This window comes from Balaenoptera borealis (genome assembly GCF_965194805.1).
Source record: "Balaenoptera borealis genome assembly, chromosome: 8".
Classification (NCBI taxonomy): domain Eukaryota; kingdom Metazoa; phylum Chordata; class Mammalia; order Artiodactyla; family Balaenopteridae; genus Balaenoptera; species Balaenoptera borealis.
In genome coordinates, this window is record NC_138865.1 from 109,811,541 (window position 1) to 109,828,208 (window position 16,668).

The 16,668-nt window shown below is 44.9% G+C and overlaps 1 protein-coding gene across 4 annotated transcripts in view; it reads right to left on the reverse strand.

The window, feature by feature from the left end:
* The window catches only part of TTLL11 (tubulin tyrosine ligase like 11), a 257,240-nt gene that overhangs the window by 38,925 nt on the left and 201,647 nt on the right, over positions 1 to 16,668 (reverse strand). For all 4 annotated transcript variants that reach the window (XM_082402239.1, XM_082402238.1, XM_082402241.1 and 1 more), the window contains one exon: positions 5,511 to 5,762. In XM_082402239.1, coding sequence (XP_082258365.1) covers positions 5,511 to 5,762 — 252 coding nt within the window. The remainder of the gene's footprint in view (positions 1 to 5,510; positions 5,763 to 16,668) is intronic.

Sequence of the window (16,668 nt, forward strand, 5' to 3'; positions counted from 1 at the left end):
AGTAGGAGTCATAATTTACCAAAGAGGGTTCTCCATTTATCCCTTTTCCAAAAGTAACTTACCCTCCCCTAGTGATACCTGCAAACACAGTCGATGGTAACATTTGCTACTGGGGCAGGGGAAGGAGGGATCTATGCTGGCTGCCGTAGACAGGAAATGCTTTAAAAGAATTTTGATTCTGTAGGCACTTCTTGGGCACCATCTGCATGCCAGGTCCTTTCCTGCCCATTAGCTCTCTGGATCTTTATAACCACTTTATGAGGGAGGTGTTCTTAGGCCCATTTCAATGATGGGTAAGCTGAGACTCAAGAGAAGGGACATGGCTTGCCCAAGATCACACAGCTGGGATTCACATCCAGGCCTCCCCTGGAAGATAGAGTAGTGGACTTGGGAACTTTGGGGAGAAATGGGGAGGTGGCCCAGCCCAGAGCTTCAGGAAGAACCCAAGATTCAAGAGACAAAGTCTCAGGTAACCCAGAAAGGCTGGAGCCTCTAGAGAGGCCCTGTTGGGAAGCTTTGGGATATAAGGCTGGGGGGTAAGACAACCAGGGTCACTTGGAGACAGGTTTTCCTAGGTTTATCCCCGTGGTCACCAAACATTCTTAATGGACTCAAACAGGGAATGTCTCCAAGGGTTAAGATTTTGGAATGAACTTTTCATCCATCCACCCACTCAGTATAGAATTTGTTTTGTGTGCACTATGTGTAAGTGGTATTCTGGGCCCAGTGAGTGATGCTGGGATCCAGATCAGTCTTGGATACGGCTCTCGGAGGGTAGAAATGATCTCAGAATCTGGGGTAAAAACATGAGGCCTTGGTAGCTCTTAATCATTTGAACAGTTTCCCCTTATGCTCTGGGATGCAGTTCTTCAAATGACTGATGAGTGATAGGATAAATTCTTCAGTGGAAGAGAAATCCAAGAAATATGGTAACATGAGAAGCCAGAAAGATTCCGCAGAAAGGATAGGCTAGAAACGTACATGGAAAAAATGAGCTTTGGAGTCAAAGGCACATGAGTTTGAATCTTGACTCTGCTATGTGACCTTGAGAAGGTCATTGACATTCTCTGCAATCTAAATTTCCTTATTTGTATGAGGATAAGGCGACTCGCCGTATAAAGCTATTTTAAGGACTAGCTCGGTGCCTGGCACATATGACAGCTCCCAGCCTTCCTCCATGATGTAGAACCAGTTTAAAGAAAGGTTTTGTTTTGTTTGTTTGTTTTCAGAATCAAAAGAATATGGGCACATAGGATGGAGAGAATCACAAATCATTCAAGTTCATTAGGAGCGTAAGATTAGAAAGATTTGAAATTATCATCCCCATTTTCTCTCAACAACTAGAGACATCTCATGGGAAATTTAGAAATCAACTTTTTCCACTCCATAAAATCCTATTTATAGAATTTCTTTTGTGTTCATCCTTCTCTGTGAAAGAAAAGAAGCTTATTTTTCCTGGAGAGGTTTCTGTAAGGTGAAAGCTAACAAATAATCAATATTTGTTTAAAAAAGAAAAAAAACAACCCACTCTCTAAATATCTGCGGGGGGAGGGAAAGACAACTTTGGTTAATAATGTTTCTATTTTTAAAGGCTATTGATATCCCAGGCATAAAAATCTCATGATATTACTGGAAAGAGATCATCACAGAACAGGGGAATTTTCAAAGTCACTGAGGAGTTAATGACAGAGGTGGGGGCAGGGCCCCTGACACTTCCATTCCAGAACATTCTAACACTCCATGCTGCCTCTCAGAGAATAACACCCCACAGTTACCCATTATGAAGCGTATTAATATCTCCTTATGAGAAAAGGGAGTGGAAGGGGGAAAAAAAGGAAAAAGAGAAAACCGTTCTCTAATTTAGAAGGAGACCAGGATTAGAAACCACAAAGGACACGAGTGGGGATCTCCAAGCAGAATGGCCCAGCATGAAGCAAACACTCGAGGTGTGGAGAAGCTGCCTCCATTTTCTAGAAATAAACCCCGGTTTTGGCACACCATTTAATCTTCAGACTGCGGAAATGGAAAATGCAGCATGTGCCAGTTGATGTCAAATTCTGATGTAGGATATGTTCAGAAAACGGGTTCTTAGTGAATTACATAGAAATCCTCCCAAATTAGGAATCCGATGGAAGTAAAGTAACAAAAATGCATTTCCCTCGAGAAAGCTGTCAAACTGAAGAAGCAGATAATTTCTATTTCTCAGAGAAAGAGATGTCTCCACACCTCAGCAATTATTATGAATTAAAAAAAAGAGAGAGAGAAAAGAGGTGCTTAATTCATGGTAATACGTGCTACTGTTATATGCCTCCTGAGGAAATGACACGACAAGCTGGTTAGATAGAGTTAAATCTAGACGAGAGGATGACAGTTCATTATTTCTCATTTCTTGGTGGAAAAGAAAAATAGAATACGGCCAGACTGGCATTAGCATAATTCACTCCTAAAACTGCTGATCTATGCAGCACATTATGAGAGATGGTCACTGAAAATAAATTCAATTGGAATGTTTATTATTTTGTTCCCTCTAGTTCTCTTCAAGGAACTTGGAGAGAAAGAGTGGGTAGGACAGACGAAAGTCAAGTTCAACTTCTGCCGTTTGCGTGGGAGCTCAGAAGGGAGGGTCTCTAGCCAGCAAATATGTCTCTGGCACAGTGCCCCAGAGAAGGGCACTTGGTTCGATTTAACATATGGCATAAATATTATTAATTCATAATGAAGCGAAATTTAAACTGAAGTGGAAAGCAGAGAGAGAACAGTTGTTAGCAAGAGAAAACGCGTGCTGTTAAATTTAGCTGGCAAGACGGAACACATTCAGATATAAATCTGAAAGCAGAGAAGATCATCTTTTACAACAAAGCTGCTGTTGGGATGTCTTGGTACATTTTAAAAGGAGAAATCTATTAACAGTTGTGCAATGTTTTCTCCATTTCTTCCTGCATCCTTAATTACTCAGGACACTTGCTGGGTGGGTACAGAGGGAGGGGAGAGGGGCTCACTGTCTAAGCCTTTCTGCTCCGGCTGCCTCTTCCCTACCTGAAGACATTGTCACTTGTCACGGTCACCATCGCTCCCCCTAACAGTACTCGGCCACAGGTTGGGAATGACGGCTGCAGGACCTAATAGTCGCTAACGTCACAAAGATGGGTTTTTCATGCAAACATGAAAAACCCATCTTTTTCATATTTGTTCTTAATTATAGAGAACAAAGGGGTGGAAAAATCATAAAGCCTCTCACACAGAGACAGATTTGTAGCAATATTTTTGACATCATCCAGTTTCAGTCTGAGTGCATTTTAAGAATCTTCTCTGCTAGAACCATTCTCAATTCTTTTCAGGAATTTTCTTTACAAGATTGTATATGAACATACCAGTCCTCTTAATATGTACCTCAGCCTCTCACACCAGAGGTAACACACCGGTGGGCCCTATGGGCCGCCATGCTTTGATTGAACCCAGAATTATTTTCTGAATTGCCAACATTCAGTATACACATGCATTGAAATTTTACATAAAAATCAATATTTCTAGCTTCTCTTGAAAAATCAAAAGCTTTGGTAATACTAGCCCGGCAACAACCTTTCTTTTTGCCGCAGCCCCGCCCTCCTCATCCTTCTAGACCCCACCCACTGGTTTGTTTATCCTTCCTGCCTGCACCCTCTCCCCACCCCACCCTCAGGCAACTGAGATTGTGATTCTTGTGATATGTAATTTTTTTTCAAATCTCTCCCTCTCTCTTACATTTTAGTAGAATTGTATTAGGAGTTAAAAGGAAGCATCTGACCAACGTCTTTTGCTCTTCCTTCCTTCTTCCTTTTTCCTGCCTGGAACTTGACCATGATGGCTGGATTTTGAGCAGCCATCTTGTGACCATAAGGCAACCCTGAAGCTTGAAGCACATGCTCAGGGTGGGTAAGCACAAAGACAGAAATTGGGGAGTTGATCACATTGTGGAGTCATTAACCAGCCCGAGAAGCCCCACTGCCAAATTTCCCGTTATATGAGAAAAAAATTAATTTTACTCTTTAAACCATTTATAGATGGGTGTCTATTCCTACAAGTCAAATGCAATTCTTAAATGAGTCAGAGGGTATCACGTTAGGTAGTTTTCTCAGGGAAATAACATGTGCCTGTTGACTTTCTTGAAAATTCCCTCTGCCTCATGGAAATAATAACCATAAGACTCCCATTTCACAAACAGCTCCCATAAACTAGGCAGTGGGTCAGATCCTTTATGATATATTACATCCCAACCTCATAACAATCCTGCAAGGTGGGAGAGATTATTCCTGTTTTACAGATGAGGGAACTGAGACTCACAGAAGATAAGGAATTTGCCCAAAGCCACACAACTGTTAAGTAATGTGCTTGGCTCTGAAGGCAAACCCCAAAGCTTGTGCTCTTTCCATGGGGTTTTCTTTTCCCCTGAAACTAACACAAAGCCCCTCTCAAAATCACTGTGCAAATATGACTTCAGGTTTACTGAGATGGCAAAAATTCCTGCTGATACTTCTTCATGCCATCCTATCAGGAGTATCAGAGCGCTAGAGTTAGAATTTATAAAATTCATTTAGAGAAAAGCATATGACAAATGGTTTCCAATTCAAGACTTCTAATTATTTGCTTTCATGAAAAAAACTATGAACAGGGTGACTTTGTGTTGCCAGATAGAAATATTAAAACCAATGATGAGAAAAACAATAGCAACATGGGATGCTGGCAGGTAGTTCCTCTGAGGTGTATAACATACAATCCTAGGGTATTGATAGTTTCATCTCCATTTTATAGGACCATTGAGGTTCAGAGACTGTCACTAACTTACCCAAGGACACACAGCTAGTAAGTGCTCCTGTACTGCCCCAAAGTATCCCAGAGGGTAGAGGCAAGTTAATGAATAATCTCGGGAGATTAAGTGGCAATGGCTTATTTTATAGGCTGTGGCAAAAACACAATATCTTTGTCTCATGTTTTATGTTTAAAATTCATGCAAATTTTGTATTATACTCTATAATATAACCACATTATTTTTATATTAGAACAAATGTATTAAATTATTTATCAACTGAATTATTTAACTTTTCTCTCCTGAAATTGACACTTTGGAAGATGTGGCTTGTTTCTCTGCTGTGGCTTCATTAAAGCTCAGCCCTCAGTCACGTACCACTGGGAGAACATCACCCCAGTTTTAGAAGCACGAGGTCTGTCTGAGTCCAAGGGGCACTTATTCATATATGAATAAGGACCTAGCTCAAGGTAGCGCAGAATTGTTTTCCAACCACAAGCATAATGTTGTGAATACTGTCACATCCATAACATTCATTAATTCATTCAACAAACAAGAGTCTACTATGTGTCAGGCCCAGTGCCAGCTGCTGGGCCAATCCAACCCCAAGTGGGGCCGTGATCTGGCATCACAGATTCTCCCAGGCGCAGAGAGACGGGACCAACCAGATGTGGGGCTGGTCTCCACCCTGCCAGAATCCCGAGCCAGAGGAGCTGGTCTCACTGACCTGATGAAGGTACGAAAGCCTGTTGGTCCCAACTTCATTGTCCCCTTGATACCCAGGAACCGGATAAACAGGTTTGCCATTCTGTCCACCAGGCGCAGATAGTTGAACTGCTTTGCATACTTGGGGAACACCTGCTTGAGGCAGATGGAGGGCAGGTGGGCTTCGGGATTGGCGCTGCCTGCCGAGGCACTGGCCAGATCGCTGTCAGAAGGCTCTTCCTTTGAGGCTAACGGTTTCCCAAGCTGCCGAGACCTGCAGCACACAAGGAGTTAACGACAGAACCAACATTTAGAGCGGGCTTTACAGCACACAGATTGCTTTCCCTTGCAAATTCTCCTTTCCTTTAGATTTATAGCAACCCGGAGGGGGGGGTGTATTATTACTGTTCTTAATGTACAAACCAGAGAACTGACCTCAAAGAAGTGACCTGCCCAAGCTCACACGGCTAGGGTGTGGCAAAGTCAGAACTTGAACCCAGGACAGAGCCGCGACTAGAGACTTACACTTCCTCTGTTCTACCATCCTGGCTTCCCAATATGGACAATTTCCTTTTCTGTACTCATGACTGAAGAGAATACTCTATTATGAAGCAGTCTGGGTTTGATTTCAAACTCCTACTTATGGGTAGTAATTGAATAATTAAGAAATATAAAAATCTCATTGAGGGCTGGCAAGAAGCCACAGACAGTTCAATGAACAATGTGCAGAGATACATCAGTTACCCAATTCTAGGAATAGGCACAATTGCATTTTCTGGCTTAACTATTTTCTTATTTGGAACTCGTACAAAAAAAAATGATCGTACTGTTGTGATTCCTTAGTCTGGATATTTTATTCTGAAATTATCCTGATACTCGAGAAAGTTCACGGCCACTAACTCTCAGATATGCACCTCCAGCTGCAATGTTTGCACCTCCAGCTGCAATGTTCTCACCTCCAGACACACAGCTCCAGCTATCACCTGTTTACCCTCCAGGATGACCCGCAGGTACCTCACACTGACATGACCATTTCCCCTCACCCCAAATCCACACTCCCTGTCTCCTCGAATGTCACCACCAGCTGTCAGTGACCCAAGCAGGAAACATCTGAATAAACGCCAGCCCCTCCTCTCCCTCTGTCTCCACAGCATGCTTAATGTTCCCTGGAACCCGCTCCACTCTCCCCCTGCCCTGGCCTTGTCTGCTCTCTCCCGGACTCTAACAATGGGGTCTCCCGCCTCCGGCCTTTCCCATCCACAGACCCATCCTCCACATGGCACCTGAGGTGCCCTTTTAAAGCAGACCTGGCTGGGATGTCCACTTCCTACAGTTCTTTGTGGTTCCTGAGTGCCTACGTGATAAAGTCCATACTCCTCCCTCTGGCACACAAGGCCCTTCCTGATTTCCTCTCTGCCCTCCTTATTTCTTGTCATTGCCTTAGACACACTGTACCCTTCAAGGCTTTGACCTCTGCTGCCGCCCCAGCCATGGCCGGGCCTGGACATAGAGACCCGTGCTTGCTGGACGCCCAGCCCCCTTCCACACTCAGTGCCTGTCTCTGCACCTGCAGCTCACCTTGCTTTCCTGTCTCTTGTCCTGCCCATAGTGGATGGGGGGGGGGGGGGCAGGCGTAACCCTTTCCACCTGTGTGTGGGTTCCAGAGACAGAACCCTTGTAATAGGAAACAATGAATCTGACTCCACATTGAATCTGTTACTTTTACTTTAACCTTTGTGTTCTCTTGCTTTTGCTACAAGTTAATCACCAAAGGGATGTTGCCTATAAGCCTAAATGATACATAATGGCCCGTCTCTGGGTACCCTGCCTCCCATGTGATGACTGTTAAGGTAAAATACCTTTGTTTAGCTCACAGGAAACCTCCTGACTAGGCCCACCTGTGAATGGCTGCAGGAAGGAAGAAATTAACACATCCCCTCTGGAGTCTGACCTAACCAGGACTTTACCCCCTCCCATTTTAGTATGAAAGAAGCCTGAATTCTAACTCCAGGAAGATGGTTCTTTGGCACACTAGTCCACCGTCCTCTCAGTCTGCTGATTTTCTGAATAAAGGCGCTATTCCTTGCCCCAACAACTTGTCTCTCTATTTATTGTCCTGTCGTGCAGCGGGCAGTACGAGCTTGGACTTGGTAACACCCTGAGCGCGGTGTGAACGGCCAATAAGTACCGCCCAGCTGGCTAAGAGATCCAGGAAAAGAAGAGCCACATCCCATGGTGCTGAGCTCAGTACCAAGGCCATTTTCTGCTCTTTTCTTTTCTTTATTAAATGGCCTCGTCCCCAGAGCTCCCACTTCCAAGCACACCATCAGTCACCAAGCTGGGCTGTCTTGGTATCTTCACACCTGCTTGCCTCAGCCTTTGAAGACTTTCCCAGCCCTGGCTGCCTGGCACATTTCTGTTCCACTTTCAGAACCAGCTCAGCTGTTGCCTTGACCATGCTGAAGACTGTCTTTCATGTCCCGCTCCTGCCCCTTGGACTTCCTCACTCCTCTCATCAACTGCGCTGCATTTGCTTACATGCCAATCCCTCTCACTGTTTTGTGAGCTCATTGAAGGCAAGGACCACATCTTATTCAACTCTATTTCTATAGGACCTGGCACGTATCAGGTTCTTCGGAAATGTTTCATTGAATTTGTTGAATTGGGAAAGTTTGCTTTTAATAGCAAGGTAAGCTTCAGATAAAACATCAAGGTTATGATGCTTTGTACCCACCCCATAAGCTCGTTTAAATGGGAAAGAGGTTCGAGAGAGAGAAACAGCATACTTGACGGCCCTGCCAAAATGGTCTTTTCTTTTTTTTTTTTTTAAATATCTTTATTGGAGTATAACTGCTTTACAATGGTGTGTTAGTTTCTGCTTTATAACAGGGTGAATCAGTTATACATATACATATGTCCCCATATCTCTTCCCTCTTGCATCTCCCTCCCTCCCACCCTCCCTACCCCAACCCTCTAGGTGGTCACAAAGCACCAAGCTGATCTCCCTGTGCTATGCGGCTGCTTCCCACTAGCTATCTATTTTACATTTGGTAGTGTATATATGTCCATTCCACTCTCTCACCCTGTCACATCTTACCCCTCCCCCTCCCCATATCCTCAAGTCCATTCTCTAGTAGGTCTGTGTCTTTATTCCCATCTTGCCACTAGGTTCTTCATGACCTTTTCTTTATGCTGGTCCAAGGAGCCAGCCTCCAAGAAAGAGAACCCCCTTGTGTGAATAAAAGGTCCTGTAAGTTCTGTTCATGGTTCCTTCTAAGTGGGTCTCAAAGCGAGAACAGGCAGAACCAAAGAAGAGCAAAGGAAAACCACTTCTAAAGTTCAACAGTGTGGAGGGTCCCGGGGCAACAAATGCTCCCTCCTACAAAGGGGAGGGACCTTATTCCTCCGGAGAAGCACCGCATTCCCAGGGGGAGCGGGATGGAGTGGGTGCAACTTCCCTTCAGCTAAACTGGTTTTATCATCACCTCCTTGAATTTAAGACTGTAAATAAAAGTCAGGTGGTTACACTTCAGATGAAATAAAATGTTTTCCCATTAAGGTTATACGAAGAAAGATGAGAAAAAAAGCAGCACTGTTACTGGAAATTAGCTCTTAAATTCCTGGATAAGTGGCAATCACTAACTTTAAAAGCACTCATTAAGTTTTTGTTAAAGGAAAGATTTGGAAATATACAGTTTGAATACACTCCATGACAAAGAAAAAGGCTGAGAACTCTTCAATCAACAGAACCGTCCCACTTTCATGATCTCATTTGCTCTTCACAAAACACGTGCAGTACACTGTTATTTTTATACCCCTCTTCCAGACGGAGAAACTGAGGCCCAACAATGCGAAGCAGCTCTTTGCCCTGGCTGAACTGGAATTACACATCAGTTCTCCTAACCAGGGCTGTTTCCGTCTTGCTGCCCTATTATTCCAAAGCACATCATGGTTCACATTGGGGGTTACCAAATCCAAAGGACTGTTATTTATTTTTCCTTTTTAAATAGTTTTTTAAAAATTATAATAGTAATTCATGGTCTTTGTAAGCATTTTGAGAACTGTATAAAGGAATCAGAATCATTTGTAATCCCACAATTCAGGGATAAACACTACTAATGTTTTGATTTTTTATCTATAAGTTAGGATCACATCATAGGTAGTTTAAATCCTTTTTTCTTACACTTTACATTATATCATACGTGTCTTCCCGTGGCATTAAGTATGTTTTCATGAGCATAATCTCTCATGGACATATAATATTCCATATTATGCCTGAACCATAATTTAACTGGCCATTCCCTGTCAGTCATATATTGTCTACATGGCTCGTCTTTGACTAAATAGAGTCTGGGAGCCAGTCCCCTAAGCCACGTGCTCTCTCCCAGAAACATAACATGTTAACAGCTAGCAGCAGCCTTGGAGATCATTCTGTCCAACGATGTCATCTATTTTCTTTTATTGTGGTCTAATGTACGTAACATAAAGTTCACCATTTTAACCATTTTAAAGCATGCAATGCACAATGTTGTGTAACCACCACCTCTATCTAGTTCCTAACCTTTTCACAATGATGTCATTTTAGAGAAGAAATGACTCCCAGGTAGATAGGACATTAGCACCAGTGGGTCATCTGACTGGCAGATCATCCAAGGGGGTGGCCGTAGCTTGGGTTACCTGATGAGGGGGACCTCACCACCTCCAGGGCACCTCTCAGGCTGGGAAGGTTTTCTGGATGGCACATCAGAGGCTGTTCTCCCTCTGGTGTCCATAGCCCACATCCCAACCCACCCTCAGAGCCTCACAGGATGGGTTTGTCTTCTCTTCTCCGTGACAGCCTCTCACATTTCTTACTGGATGACTACCATTCCCCTTCCTTCCTGAATCCCAATTAATAACCTCAGGATGAAAAGGGCCCTCAAAGCCACAGATATTTTCATGGACTCAAAACCACAAATTCAGGCAGAAGTGGTTTTACTCAACTGGAAGAAGGCAGTAAAGATATAGCTGATATATAAGAGGAAATAAAACAAGGAGAAATGGTTATTCTGCTAGAGATAATTCCAATTATCACACTGAGATCCAAGTTATCACAAATACTGTAAAATCCTGTTTTTACTTAATAGCATTTTAACGGAAAAGTCAGACTTATGAAATAGAAGTGACTGGTAAAGAAAATATAAATCAAGCTTACTTGGGGTCCTTTGGGGTATTTTTTTTTAAATTGAATTTGGTGTGTCCTTGATTCATTAAAATAGGGGAAAGAATCCTGGAATGTTTTATCTATTACTGTCTTTCAAATAAAATGGGATTTTGTTTTATTAAAACTCTTGTGAAAAACCACCTACCACTATTTTACCTGGAAAGCCTACTGTTAAAAATCACTACTATTTATCAGGGACCCACTCTGTGTCAAGCAGCTTACTACCTATATATGATCTCACTGGTTTCTCAAAACAATTCTACAAGGTAGGTAGAAACTAGTCCCATTTTACAAATTAGGAACCTGAGGCCCAGAGAACCTTAATACTTGCCCAGTGTCACAAATCAATAGTGGAATCAGAATTTGTACTCAGGACTGTCTCACTACACACCCGAGGCTTAGCTCACTATGTAGCTCTTGTGCTAATTTGATTTAAATCAAACCAAAGACTTTTCTTCTGATGTACAAACTACATATGTATATATTCTTGGGAGTTAACAAAATAGGAAGGTAGATACAGCAAGTTCCAGTTTCAGAGAAGGTGCTTGAATTCTCTCAGAGAAATAATTCCCATTTTTAGTGAAGCATCCTTCAATAATTTATTCGTTCATGAACCATTTCTCAAGCACTTACCTGTCCCAGGGGCCTGGGCTACACAGGTGAGGTGGACACAGTCCCAGCTACCCAGAAGCACATGACCCAGTGGGGGAAGGCTAGACCCATCCACAAACAATGACTGAGCCAGGTGGGAGCGGCCAGGTGAGCATCCAGAGATGGGACCTGGAGCATATGGAAGTAGGTCGGCTTGCTGGGTCTTAGTCGTGTACATGAAGGGGAGCAGGTAGGAATATGACCAGGAAGCCAGCTTGGGTCTGGGTCTTATAGGATCTTGAGTGTCAGACAAGGGAGCTTGGATGTGGCAGTGTAGGAGATGACAAGGTTGTGGTAGATTTGGGGGAAAGGAGTGGCAAGATCAGAAGTTCAGAGAAGATGAATGAATCTGCCAGCAGTTGTGTATCCTGAATCGAGGGGGGAGTGGATGATGTTAGGAAGCTACTGGAACACTCAAGCTCAGGGATTCTGAAAGCGTGGTCCCTGGTCCCACAACATCAGCATCACCCGAGTCCTTGGGCCCCACCCCAGACCTATGGCCTCAGAAGCTCTGCCTTAGCAAGCGCTGTGGGGGATTCTGATGCGGGCTGAAGTCTAAGAATCACTGGTCTAGGTGAAAGAAGATGGATTTGGCAACTGCTTGATCACGGGGGATAGAAAGGGAGAGAAGGCCCTGGATCACGTTCCCGGGCAATCCTGTGGCTTGACGGGAGAGCCTGGTGGGCAGCGGGACGGCACTGGCAAATGGAGGGAGGTAGGCAGGCTCCTTTCCCCGTCGTTTGGCCAAGACATGTCCCCCCCCCCCAGCCCCTTGGGGGTTTCAAAGGCACATTGGCATTCCAGAAGAAACGGCCAACAATGCACCAAAGAAGTCCCTTAAATTAGCCCAGCAGCTAAGTTAAAGAGTTGGAGGATGAAGTCACTAAAAATAAACATAACTACCATGTAGCCCGGCTCTGTCATTTGATAAATCTCTTCCATCACAGGGGCCCCATTTGCTTGATGGCAATGCTATATTGTTTGAAGAGAAGGCGATAGACGGGTGAGGCATGTGTTTCCAAAGTGACGAGGAAAGGGATTTAATGAGGGATCTGGCTGATGCTCTAGTCCCTGTAAGACCTAGATCCATGCTGGGTCTATTCCCACCGGCTCCCCTTCGTGCAGTGTTCCTATGAATGCTCACCTGGCCGCTTCCGCCTCCCTCAATCACTTTCCTCCATAGCACAGTGTCACATCAACAACAAAACACAATGGTGATGATATTGATTATGTGCCAGGAACTGCCAACTTAAAACATTTAGTCTTGATAAAATCCTACGAAGCAGGCATTATTATTATGCCCATTTTACAGATGCAGAAACCAAGGCACAAAGATACAAACTAATAGGTTTTAGACCCAGGATAGAGAGCCAGGCAGACAGGTGCCAGTGTCCTTGTTTCTAACCACTGCACTATGGCTTCTTCCATACATGAGGAGTTATCGGGCATTAAATATCTGAGAGTTAGGTCGGTTACCCATAACATCTCATTTGACCCTGGCAATGATCCTTATGAATTAGGTATAATAAGTGGCTCCACTTTGCTGCTGAGAAATGAGCTTCAGAGAGGTTACGCTACTTTCCAAAGGTCACTCAGCTATTAAATGGCTAAGTGAGGATTTGAACCAGGATCTGCTTGAGTTCAAAGCCCAGGCCCTTTCCACTCCATCATGTTACAACTCAACGTAGTTACGAAACTTCTCTGAACTCATTTTCTCCTCCCTTTCAATGGGAGAGAAGTCTCTTACGTACGAGGGAGAGCGGTTGGGAGGGCACTTAGTCTGAGCCCAGCACAAAACTGTTGCATTCTTTAGGATCAAACACGCAGCCTATGTGTAGCGCATCCAGATGTTTCTGCTGGGTGGGGGGGGGGTTGTAACCGACCTCAGTGTGACAATCATCGCACATCTGGATGGGGCTGTTCCATTCCGACTGCCCAACAAATCAGCCTCTGTTTTACAGTTTCAGGCCCACACAAATCACTGATGCACTGTGTGTCGCATGTGTGGGAATTAACGGAGGCCCCCAGTGGCAACAGCAGCAGACTGGGTCTCTGCCCCCGCCTGGGATGAATTCCCGGAGCCGCCAGGCTGGGGATGCTGCACGAGCATCTACCCGTCGGGCCAGGCAACGAATTAACAAAAGAACAAACGTACAGACCTAGTCTAATGCCCCCTTTCCCACAGACCCAGAACTCCGGCTATTTCCGAGCTGGAAGTGCCTTTAGGGGTCATCTGGCCCAGTCCTCTCATTTTCCAGATGAACGAACTGACAGCTCATTTTACAAAGACCTCCCAAAGGGATTCTTTTCCAACAGGGCTCTCTCTGCTCTGCCCCTCTGCCCAGAGTGAGTCTCTTCGCTCTGGTCCCTCTTGCTTTCTTTGTCTCTGGGCACGGGCAGTAAGAGACAGTGAAATGTATTGTCACTCAGGCCGGGGAGGGTGGGAGGAGATGCCGCCAGACAGCTGCTCCCCACGGGCGCCGGCCTGGGGAACCCGGGCGTGGGCTCTGGGGGTAGTCCGAGTCACCGCTGGAACCCCAGCTCTGTATTCTTGAGCTGGGCAAGTCATATAACCTCAAAGCTTCAGTATTCTCTTATATAAAATGGGAATAATAATGGTACCTAAACTATAGGACTGATGTAATTACAGAGAAAATGGATGCGTGGCGCTTAGCACGGTGCCCCAATTCCTGTGAGCCACTTTGGTTATAATCACCAGCATCTTTATCTCCCGTGTGTCATCATCTCGAGGGGCTCACTGTCTTGTCCCCAGCTTCAGTGGGAGAGATCAGCACACACCTCCGGGAACTCAGGAGAATACAGGGTTTCTTTAACCACTTTTTGGCATTCTGCCCCACCCCCAACCCACGTGACTAGACGCTGTACTGTTCTCTTGCTCCTTCGACTGCCTGTAGGCCGTCTGGGGAATCTCACGGCAGGCCGCCCGGGGTCAGACTGCACCTACCCTCTTGTCCGAACCCATTAAATAAACCCCCTAAATAAGTGAGTCTCATTTTCTCGGGCCTCACTGGGTAACTGAGCCTTATCTGATACCCTGGTTCTCTACTGAGGATTACTGATGTCACAGAATCATGCACAGATAGTGATATTTGCTGCGCCCCACATAAAGCAAAAGTTAAACTGAGGAGTGGAAAGGGCCCTAGCGATCATCTCGTCTCATTTTCCTTTTGAAATAACATTGGGAAGTCAAAGCAAAGTCACTTGCTTGAGGGGAGGCATCAAGTGAAAGATGGTAGCAAAGGCAGGCCCAGTTCTGACTTCCTGTTCAGAACGTTGAAAAAAGAAAGAAAGAAAAAAACCGACACCACTATTGAGCTAAAACACCAGAGTGGCCAAAATTCTGATTCTGAACGAGCAGCTTCAGACGCATCCAACCACACTGGCCGGCATGGAGGAGAAATCTTTTTGCCCGAAGGGCTGCAGAGTCCCTGTTTAAACCCACTAAGTAGCTGGCCGCTGTCTTTCTGCGGATGGCTGGGCTCGTGCTTAGCTTTCCGCTGGATCCTGGAGGAACGGTTTTCAAATGACAGGCCTGGCCTGCACGGGCTGCCCGAGGCCCGCTGGACAGGGCCTCACCCTGGGCCAGAGAGCTCGGGGCCCGGCGGGTCTGGTCTCTGCCTGCTTTGCCTGCCTTGCTGTCTACATTCCACATTCCTCCCTCTTTTTTATAAATGCTCTTTCCCAAAGTATCCACTTCAAAAACACTCGTCCTTCAAATCTGAGATTCTGTATCACCTTTTCCAAAAAGCTTCCCATAGCTTCTAGAGTTAAATCAACCATGCCTTTCTATATAACATTCCAGGCCTTGTACGTCATCATCATTTTCGTCACCATTATTTTTTTCTTCAGAGTCATTGTCACAATTATACCTATATGGTTATTTGTATTTGTGCAATTGTCTGTTTGATGCCTGTTTCTCTCACCGGACTGGAAGCCTGGAAGGGCGACACCTCTCTTGCTTGTTTATGACTATAACCCCTACGCAGTTCCTGGCACTGTTCAGAATAACTGGTAGTGAATATAGTCATCGTTTCAGTGAGTTCCCGTGTCCATTCTATCAATTAGACACAATGATTGACTCCAGTTGACATCTGAGGATACTGAAGCTTTGAGAAGTTAAGTCAGCTGCCTAAGTGATAAGACTGGGACTAGAATCCAGTGGCCTAACTCCAGAGGTCACGTTTTTTTTTGTTTTTTTTTTTTAAGAAATCAAACAGATCCAGAATACAGGTACTTCTACTGGAAATTTTTTTCAATGTTTTAAAATTTTATTTTATTTTATTTTATTTATTTATTTTTTGGGGCTGTGTTGGGTCTTCGTTTCTGTGCGAGGGCTTTCTCTAGTTGCGGCAAGCGGGGGCTACTCTTCCTCGCGGTGCGCGGGCCTCCCACTATCGTGGCCTCTCTTGTTGCGGAGCACAGGCTCCAGACGCGCAGGTTCAGTAGTTGTGGCTTACGGGCCTAGTTGCTCCACAGCATGTGGGATCCTCCCAGACCAGGGCTCGAACCCGTGTCCCCTGCAGTGGCAGGCAGATTCTCAACCACTGCACCACCAGGGAAGCCCCCAGAGGTCACATTTTTAACCCCTACACTGCCACAGCCCTCCTTCTGGTTGCCAGAATGAATCTTTCTTCCACTTTTTCTCTCCCAGCTACTGGGAATATACTGTCTACACTTGGGGAGAACAAAGATTTCCTAGTAGCGACAGCAAGGCACTGTCTGTGTGACGGTTGTAATTAGTGGTTGTATTAGCCTCTGTTTTACTACCTCCAAAATTAGCAGAAAAGGCCAACTTGAGCTTGCATTGTATAGTTCTGCTAATGAAGGGATCCTTTTAATTACATACTCAGAGCCTATCTGCAACAAAAAGCGTTTTAATGCTTAAACACAGTTCTGCACCAAAGTATAGGGCTGCATGAATCCAGACAATAAGTGGGGAAACCCATGCATAGAAGTCATCCTTTGCCTAGACTGTAATTCTTTCTGGCATTCAATTTCATCCAAACCCCAGTTACTTTTCTATGGTAATCCTAATTCCCTTTTGTATACTGTGCACCCAGTGAACCCTTATTCAGGGATTCAGTAGGCATATCCTGCTCAAATATACTCCTTCCTCCAGATTTCAGATGAAATCTGCTCGCTTTGTGAATTTCACTTGTCACCGATTTGCAGGGCGGCAGCTGGCCAATCCCTGCTGCATGGGTGTTGAATGCAAAACAATTCTCACTCGACTCTGTCCCAGGGGCTCGTGGCATTTGCACCCGACTTTGCAAGGTGATTCTGTGTGCGTCATTCTGCATGAGA